The 10073-nt window shown below is 40.7% G+C and overlaps 1 protein-coding gene across 3 annotated transcripts in view; it reads left to right on the top strand.

The window, feature by feature from the left end:
• LOC132137530 (zinc fingers and homeoboxes protein 2-like) overlaps positions 1-8799 on the top strand; it is an 11107-nt gene extending 2308 nt beyond the window's left edge. For 2 of the 3 annotated variants that reach the window (XM_059547562.1, XM_059547564.1), the window contains exons 3-4: positions 4128-6741; positions 7872-8799. In XM_059547562.1, the coding sequence (XP_059403545.1) occupies positions 4299-6731 (2433 nt within the window). In that variant the 5' untranslated portion in view covers positions 4128-4298 and the 3' untranslated portion in view covers positions 6732-6741; positions 7872-8799. Of the gene's footprint in view, positions 1-3016; positions 3295-4127; positions 6742-7871 lie in introns of those variants that run through there. The other variant, XM_059547565.1, reaches the window with a different exon arrangement.
• Positions 8800-10073: the final 1274 nt, after the last annotated feature.

Raw genomic sequence — 10073 nt, 5'->3', positions numbered from 1 at the left:
TCATTTAGTAAATACTTTTATCAAAGCAACTGAGGGACGCAACAAAGCACTTGGTCCTCAGGAGACAGAAACATGAGACGCCACGGAATACAACGTTCCCAAATTAGAAGAACAGGAGAGAACCGAAACAGCAGATCTCATTGATTCACCTCTGCGTCTACCTGCAGAAGAAGAAACCAGACGAACACAGCAAAACCCAACTCGCTCTCATTATCTGATAGATTTCATGTGAAATCCTGTTCAAAATCAGTCACCATCAGCAGTGTTTTTGCATGTGCTCCTCTCATTAGCATTACATTTGAATATGTTAAAACGAATGTCACTATTCAGTTCTACCTAAATGTAGCTGTTATTTAACCGAAAATATCATCTGTATGCTTCAGCGAGAGAAAGCAGATCCAGAATAAGAGCGTGCAGCTGCTTCACACGGCAGACAGAAGACTTTAGATAAAAGCGTCTGCTGAATGCAGAAGTGTAAATGTATCATACTTATATTACTGAGCAGGACATTTATTTAGATTTTTAATCACGATTATTTTGATCAATATTGTAATCATAATTATTTAACAATTAGGAGTGGACGATATGATAAAAATCTTGAATGATAACGATATATATCAAGAATATTTAGCTGAAAATAAGGATGCAGTGATATTTCACAGTTCTCAACACACTGCAACTGAAACTAATTTAAGTGAACAGTTCTTCAAACAGTTATTGAAGACAAGTCGATTAAATCAATGAAAATAAAAACAATATAAGACAAATACAAAGTAAATCTATCTAACAGTGTGGAATTCAGTTAATAAGCTACTACAGTAAATTAATGTACAATAAAAGTTAGTACATTTAAAGCAAGGTTTACAAAAGTAAATAAATGTTTCCATTATGTGAATATTGAAATGAATCAGTGAATGTTGACTGAAATAAATTCATATATTAAAAAACTTATTTTATTTCAGCTTGTTTCTAAGGCAGCATTTCTCATGTTCATTTAGTTTAACTTGATGTAAAAAACAATATGAACTACAATTAAAATGAATAATATATTGACATATTTAAAAGTGACAAAAACACAGCAAAATTGCTAAAACCTGAACTAAAATGAACATGAAAGCAGAAAATAAAATCTAATTCCCAATCCGATCCGAAACTCAGATCGCACCGTTTGAAGTTGTGCTGGAAGACAGAAGTGTTTCCATGGGAACGGTGTGTGTTTCCCGGATCAGACCTGATGTGTGTGTTTAAACACGCGTGACTTTAGTTCGATCGGATGTGATAGTGATCAGTTCAGCTCCAGCGGTGACCCCGAGCCGTCCTGGAGTCCTTCACTCACTTATTACATGATATCAAGTGTGTGTTAGTTTGAGTTTTATAACGAGGGTCGAGCACTGCAGTGATGTGAACAGGTCATTACTCACATACGCATCCTCCTCAACACGCCTGTCCAATCAAACACACACACACACACACACACATCCCTGCGGTGCTGTAATTAATGAACATACAGCGTCGCTGGCCTGTCACACTTTCACTGTTGCCATAACAACAACATGGAAATGAAGCTTGCCGTAATATTTTTACATTTCTAATCAGGAGAGAGAGAAACCCAGTTTCTTTCCTCCAGCAGCAGCAGGTTCATTAATATCCTGATGATTCAGTTCCTGTTCAGATCTGTTCGACCGTCACCTGCTTCGTTCCTGTTCTGCTAAACCTCTCAGTAGCTAACACACACTAACACTTTAAGGTGAGACACTACAGGCAAAAACAGTGCTTTTTCAAGTCAAGTCGCCTTTATTTCTATATACAGTACTGATTGTGTCAAAGCAGTTTTCCAGTGTTAAACAGGACAACAGTGTGCTGATAATGCAAGAGGACACTAGTAAACCGTCTGTTTAGCAGTTTACCACAGCAGCAAGGAACTGGGGGGAAACTTTTTTCCATGCATTTTTTTTACCTTTTTGGCTTTATAATGTGTTGTTTCAGACTAGAATTTTGAACTGGACTTTATCCAATGTTCAGATTTATTTTCTGGAATGAGTGCATATTTCATTACATAATTCTGAAGTGTATGTTTAAACAACATTTCACAAAACTAGTTTCTTAATGTAATCAGCTGTAGTATGGTAAGATCTATTAGTTCCTTGTTTTACCCTCTTCACCTCACCTGCTTCTGTTGTAATGTAGGGACGTGTTTCTATCAAACTCTCTAAATCTGCTCTGATCAAGATACTTGATTAATTTAAACAATGACCCTGATGGAAATAAAGATCAAAGTTAGTCATTACTCAGCCAAGGACTGACAGTTTGCTTACATTCATTGATTTTCATATGTTTTATATTCATATCTTTTGAAATGTTGATCTTATCGAACCAATTTGTGTCATTTGATCAAGGGATTTAAGGACACTGACAAGGAAGAGAAGAATAGATCTTGCATTGCTGTCTATGGAGGGTCAGAGAGCTCTCGGATTTCACTAAAAATATCTTAATTTGTTTTCCAAAGATGAGCGAAGGTCTTACAGGTTTGGAACGAAATGAGTAATGAATGACATAATTTTAGTTTTTGGGTGAACTATCTCTTTAAGAACTGGCTTTTGTCAGTTAAAGGGACTCTGGATGTTTATTTGGACAAGGCATGGGGAATTCAGGGTAGATAGAAGTATCAAACAAAAAGCTGCATAGGATTTATCCGACCCAAGCAAAAGATTTAAACTGAATATTTCATGAATTGGAAAAAGAAACATTTGTTTCCATTTGTGTTTATAAATTATTATTATTTATTATTTTTTTATATTTTGAAACCTACATTGAAATAAAATTTGTATGTATGATCAAAATTAATCTTTGGTGTGATTTTCATAAATTTGATACTTTTGGGAATATAAAGAACAATATTTATTACAGATAAATTTATCTACTATCTTAAGACATATGTGATGGGCACATGAAAATGTGCTGCAGCCTGTATAACGTGAGGATGTGTGTGTGTGTGTGTGTGTGTGTGTGTGTGTGAAGTACAATGCGTCCTCTGTTTGTGGTTTCTTCTGCTGTGATGAATGTATTCATGTGAACTGTCCTGCGGCTCCGTGTGTGTTTGGATTCTCAGAGTCGAATCTCCTCCATGTGCCAGAATCGTCTCATTGACCTGCGGCCTTGAGCGCCGTCTCCATCTGATCTCAAACGCCTGGGATTCGTTACAAATGAATACAAACCTGTTTCACATTTCCCTGCCAACTGGAAACGTTATTTTCTCTTTCTCCACTCGGTCTGTGATTCTAGCTCAAGCTGTTGGTACGTGTTCTGTCTTAGCGAGCTGTTGGCTTTGCTTCTGGAATGCCTGAACTCATGAACCTTCAGTGCAAACTCATAGTCTCTCCTCAGTCTGTTGAAAAGTGTAAGGCTTTCTCGTTCGTCAGAGGTTATTATTTAATTGTAGTCTGTTCCACACTGCAATTGCAGATTCTGATTATTTTTTAGTTTTTTTTCACTTCAGCAGTACTTGCACACACCAAAACTTATAGTTTTATTCCTATCTATATTCTAAAGGTGTTTACTGAAGGGGTTTGTTCATATATGTTCATCAACATTTTATTCCAGTGAAAATAATTTATTTCTGATTATTGGAGTGATTAAAAGAAAGAGAAATCCAAAATATCCTCTGGAACAAAATCAAAGAAGAGCTTTGAACCTGACTTCTTTCAATGTTTAGATTAAGCTCTAGAAAATCTAAATGTTTTATTTAAAATGAAAGACAGACCTAGACTTTTATGCTTCTTCAAGTGTGAAATTAGTAGCAAGTTCAGGAAGATATCTTCGCAGTTTAGTTTCAATAGACCATTTTTTAATATACTGTGGGGACTTTTCATAGTACAGTGAACTGTAATTTCAAACAATCTAGAAAATATTTAGGCATTACACATTTGGCAGAAACTTACATCTGAAGCCACTTACGGTGCATTCAGGGTGAACATTTAATCAGAATGCGTGTTCCGTGAGAATCAGACCCAGGGTATTGAGATTGATAGTGCCGTGCCAATTACAGGATCTTACGGGTGTCATTGAACTCAGTCTGTTAAATAATATAATATTAAATAGTCTAATATAATTTTTCTGTATCTGTGCAGGTGAGCTCTGTGTGACGAGCCTCCATGACACCCTGTTTCACAGCTGAAGCTCTCTGTCTGAGGGAGCGTCTCCTTCCACCTGTCCAGATACTGGGTTTTCATTCTGATCCCCCTGTTCTCCACTAAACTCCCTTACCAGACCATCCCCTGCCCACCATCACCATACTCACCATGTCAAGCCGAAGGAAGTCGTTCAACCCCTCTGTGCTCCATGCAACTAGTTTTCCTGCAGAAGACTCTTTGAAAATGGATGTTTCAGTGGAGACTGTGTTGGACAGATATTCACCTGTGCCACTAACAACAAACGAAAACTGGCTGTCACTGAACAATAAAGAAGAGGATCAGTCAGAGCGGGGTTCTGCATCGGAGCAGGGTTTGAATAGAAGAGATCATGAGGAGATCTCTCAGTCCAAATGTCCAGTCAGTGCACTCTACCTTTGTACAATCTGTAATTTCAGTACCAACAAGTTTGACTCCCTCTCATGCCATAATAAAGTGCTACACCCAAGTGAGAGCCGTTTTAAGGTCAGGCAAATCAAACTGGATAGCCAAAGCATGTTGGAGCCAACCATTGAGAGCAAGAATGATGGATCCATTCAAGAAGCTATGGACACTATAAATGACTTGGGACCATTTGTAGACTCCAGCAACTCAGCAGGAGAAGACACTGGAAAGACACCAATGGAAAACAGCATAATTTTGGATAAAGGCCTAGATGTGGAGAAGGAGCTGGACAGTCCATTGTTGAAGGATGAGATCAGAGCAGTGAGTGTAAATGGTACCATCATTATTCCGGAACCTATGTGGCATGTAATGCCTCTGCTACAGCGACCTCCCAATCTTAGCACCTCTCCAGCAATTGCAGTTCCTATTCACACCACCAAGTACAACCCCACATTGGACAGCGATGTTACCCTGATCACATCTTTTAACAGATTCCCATATCCGACCCATGCAGAGCTCTCCTGGCTCACTGCTGCCTCCAAACACCCTGAGGAGCAGATCAAGGTATGGTTCACCACCCAGCGTCTGAAGCAAGGCATCACCTGGTCCCCTGAAGAAGTAGAAGAAGCCCGTAAGAAGATGTTCAATGGCAGTATACCACCCACACACCAGACCTGTGAAGTTTTGCCTGCACATTTTTGTGAAACACACAACCCTGGGCAGGCACAATCAGCTACTTGTCATGGATTTGGGCAGACCAGCCTTGCATTAAACATCACCGCTGACAGATCATCCACTACTTGTATTGCTACAGCAGTCCGTCAGGCACAGACCCTTAAGCGGCCTCTAGGATCTTCTTTCTTGGCTTCAGTGGTCAAACGTCCAACTGGGGACCCCAAAGAGAGTCTGCGCATGCCCCCTCCACCAGCTCCACCACCAGAAAGACTCGCTATTGTTTCTTCTCCTGGGCTTACAGAGACTAAAACACCTAGCCCTGGTTCTTTGGTGGCCTCAGACATGAAGAGACGTGTTCCTGTACAATTTGTCCCATCTGAAGAGGAACCCCCAATAGTTCAATCCAAAGAGAAGAAACTTGTGTCACTTTCTTCAGTATTGCCCAAAGAAAGACTCCCTTTGTCACCCATAGTTTCCACCAATCTCAAAAGACCTGTAATTGCTCAGCAATCAAGCAATAATACTTCAGCCTCCTCGTTCGTTGCTAAAAACAAGTTTGGTAATGGTGTAACCATGCCCTTAGCACCAGCTGTGGCAACCCCACAAATGAGTAGACCAACGATCATTCAGACAATGTCGGCTGTGCCTCTGTCCCCATCTTCGACTCCAGTCCTTCCGTGTAAGTCTAAGCTGTCTGTTGCTCCAGTGTCCTCATGCTTCAATATTCCGAATGGAAAAGAATCTACAAATTCCCAGAATGATTCCCAGAAGTCACATGTTGAATTTGCTCTGAGGGAGCATGGTGTTCCCACTCAGTTTCCTCTACTAGAGAGAGTGAAGGACAAGAGTCCTGGACAAGTGAAGCTTCTAGAGGAGAGTTTTCAAAGGAACAGTTTCCCGTCCTATAATGAGGTCGAGAACCTCGTGATCACCACTAGAATGTCCAGAGAGGATATCGAAAGCTGGTTTTTGGAGCGCAGAGCTCTTCGAGATGATTTGGAACATGCCCTGCTGAACTCCATGGGCTCTAAAAGGGAGTCCCAGCAGACTCTCCTCAATGGATCTCAGAGACATTCAGGCACCCTTACCTTCAGCCCTGTGCCTCAAGTCAGCAAGACCGTGAACCTTCTCAAAAATGTTTGTGTACAGTACCAATGGCCTTCGCCTGTAGAGTTCAGGCATCTGGAGATGCAGGCGCGGTTAGCTCGCACAGAACTTGTCCGCTGGTTCAGAGACAGTCGGCTAGCTCAGCAGAGCCGCATCCTAGACTGGAAGGAGATGTTTGGAGAGCAGAACAGCTGCCAGGCTGCAGACGCAACAAAACAACAACTAAGAGAAGAGGACACCAAACCCAGCAGCCCAGAATTCGATAACTGGTTCAGTAACTTGCTCGGTCAGCACATGGGGAGCAATGGGGAACCGATTGGTGAGGGCAGGGAGGACCATGGAGAAAACGCATGTGAGCTGCTCTCAGATGCAGATTAGAAGATGGAAGGTATGTTTAAGGGTGAACAGAACAGTGTTGCACATGCTGTTGTTGTCATGAATCTTTGGCAAAAAAACTCATGTTAAAAAATGTTAAAAATACAATTCAGGTTTTAGAGTTTAAAACAAGTGTGCCTCCCACATCCTGAATAGTGAAGCCAAAATATTTTGATCACCATCTGGCTGCAGCATTGTCATCCTCTCCCAGAGATGGTTTCTTTCATTTTAGGTAGGTCTTACCACCCCGATGTATGTTCAAGTTGTTGATTTTATAATAAGTTTAGTTGTAGTTAATTATATGATGTTATAAAAATGGGGTGTGGTGTCATGATAGTGAGCTTGTGATGGGGTCTGGGCGGACTTTGATATCATGGCTGCACCTAACGATCACCACTGTGCAGACTCGGATCTTAAGCAATTACTACTGCACAGGCTCTGGCTCCAAATTATGTCATCAGTGCCGAGTCTGTGCAGTTGTGACTCGTTTGGGTTTGAGTCTGCACAGTAGTGATTCATTTGGGGCCTCGAATCTGCGCAGTAATGTTTCGTTTGGGGTCGAGTCTGTGTGTGTGTGTGTGTGTGTGTGTGTGTGTGTGCGTGTGTATGTTCACTTGGATGGGTTTAATGCAGAGCACCAATTCCTAGTGTGGGTTTCCATACTTGGCAAATGTCACGACTTTCATGGTCAGGACAGATTCAGAGATCGCAGTCTAACTTTACACATACTAAGACATTATGTAAGATTTCAGTCTTATTAAGCTATATTTTTTAAACAGTGTTTCAGTTATTTTCTGTGGTAGTCAACATTATTTCCCAAATGATTAATTTGTATTGAACCTGTAACATTCTTTTGAATAAAACAATAATAATAATAATGGAAAACAATGACCGGAGGTCAATCTTCAGTGGGAGATTTAATTATATATGGATATCATGTACTATTTGAATGATTTTTAACCATCCCTTTGTGTCATTGAATGTGTTGGTGAGTTGACATTAAAAACCTTTCCAGATGAAATGTGTCCCTGTAGCACAAAACTTCATCTGGACAACTTTAAAGGAGATTTTCTCAATATTTGGATTGTTTTGCACCCTCAGATTTTCAAATAGTTGTATCAAATATTGTTTTTCCCTCCTCAGGTGAGAACATTGTCCTTCATCGAAGCGCTTTAGGAACCACTGATGTCACTTCTGCTCTGGTTCTCCATTCGCTCGGACACAGGACTGGAGAACTGTGGGATGGTGTGTGTGTGTTGTGTGTATGTTTTAGATGCAGAACGCACTGAAAACTTCTGTACGCTAGAGTCACTGCGCATCCATACGTGCAAACGTACCTTTACTGCATATTGTCTGCAGATCTGTACATTTTTATTACATATTTTGATACATTTTATAATGGGAACAAGTTTTGGCTGTTTTTTAGTGGACATTTCTTTACTGTCGGTGGAAGGAGATGCCAGAAACCACGAGGTGCTGAAATATTCTCTGGACACATGACATGCAACAGCCCAAAATATGATTCTTCTACTACAGACTGGACACTTTAATGGGGATTCACTCTTCTGCTGGTGAACACACACGTCAGCGCTGATGTTTAAACTGGTTTGTTTGCAATCTTGAGTCATCTTGGACTCAAACGCTTCCCTCGTAGTTAACTCTTTCTCTGCTGTAGTGTCTCTGCATCAATGCTAACGCTCTTTTCACACAAAGACCGCCGCTGGAATCTAATAAAACGCAGCCAGATGTATGGTGTTTGTTTGAGAGGTCACTGCTGTACGATTGTCCATATGAAGCTTCTTTGCCTTCGCTTTGTTCCATAGATTAATTTTGGTCTGCAGCTCTGAAAGCTAAAATAGCAGCTCATGATGAATCTGAGCGTCTCAAGGCCAAAAACACCAAACACACACGCAGATGTTTGAGATGTTTCTGTCTGATGTGTCTGTATTGAAAACAAACTCTAAATTCATAACTCTGATGTGGCATAAAACTTCCCCGCGTTTAGAAATGTGAGTTTAATCCGTCCTGCTGATTGTTTTTGCTCTCAGGCAGATTTGGGTGGCGACGGAACGGAGACGCACATGAGACTTCACGTGTTACCTCACAAACACGGGTTATATAATGTGTGTGATGTGTGTTGTTGAGTGCCGGAGGATTGTGGGTAGTGCAGTGCTTCAGCTCAGCATGCTGGTGTTCTGTGTGCCATGGCTGACTGTAAGACGCTCTTTATTTGGACCTGAGGATGAGGAGCACTATCTTGTGTTCACTCAGAGCAGAACATAAACCCTTCCCAAGAATGTTTTGATCATTTTTCTACTTCTTCTCCAACACTTGTTTCTGGTCAAAAATGACCGGCCTACAATAAACTGCTTGTTAATCTAATTTGTTTTGCATTATCACCCAATGTTGGATTCAATCTTTTTGTCAACTTGTTTTCTTTCAGTCAGCGCTGGTTTTGTGTTTTGGGATTGATCTGAGCTTAGGCTTCTTTCACTCAAAAACTGAATATTGCCAAAATGATTCACAAATGAATCTTTACATAAAAAAAGTGAATATTAGAATAAATGAAAAATTATTCAAATATTGCCTGTGATTAATTAGTTCCAAAAAGAAACACAAAACCTCTGCTAAACGAAATAAAACAAGCTGACAAAAAGACTGAATCCAAGATTTGGTGATATAGCCTGATGAGAGATGTACACCAGTATTTAAAAGACTTTCTGACCAGGAACTTCATTTTAGGAGAAGATTGACAGAGTTAGGGTTCATCAGCAACACTGGACTGGTCTTGTGTTATCTGGGAAAACCATTCTTCAATAACCTTTTCTTATGAAATAATGAAAATCAGTCATATAAGCTCATGTGACTGATGCAGATCCTCATCTACTGTATGTTTCTGTGACCTGGAATTGCTTCTGTGTGTGTGTGTGTGAGTGTGAGTGTGTGTGTGTGTGTGTGTGTGTGTGTGTGAGTGTCTGTATGTGTGTGAGTGTCTGTGTGTGTGTGTGTGTGAGTGTCTGTATGTGTGTGAGTGTCTGTGTGTGTGTGTGTGTGTGTGTGTGTGTGTGTGTGAGTGTCTGTGTGTGTGTGTGTGTGTGTGTGTGTGTGTGTGTGTGTGTGTGTGTGTGAGTGTCTCTGTGTGTGTGTGTGTGTGTGTGTGTGTGTGTGTGTGTGTGAGTGTCTCTGTGTGTGTGTGTGTGTGTGTGTGTGTGTGTGTGAGTGTGTGTGTGTGTGTGTGTGTGAGTGTCTCTGTGTGTGTGTGTGTGTGTGTGTGTGAGTGTGTGTGTGTGTGAGTGTCTGTGTGTGTGTGAGTGTCTCTGTGTGAGTGTGTGTGTGTGTGTGTGT

The sequence above is a fragment of the Carassius carassius genome, unplaced genomic scaffold (assembly GCF_963082965.1).
Source record: "Carassius carassius unplaced genomic scaffold, fCarCar2.1 SCAFFOLD_82, whole genome shotgun sequence".
NCBI lineage: Eukaryota > Metazoa > Chordata > Actinopteri > Cypriniformes > Cyprinidae > Carassius > Carassius carassius.
Note: the sequence above shows the minus strand (reverse complement) of the source record. Positions and strands in the feature narration are given on the sequence as shown.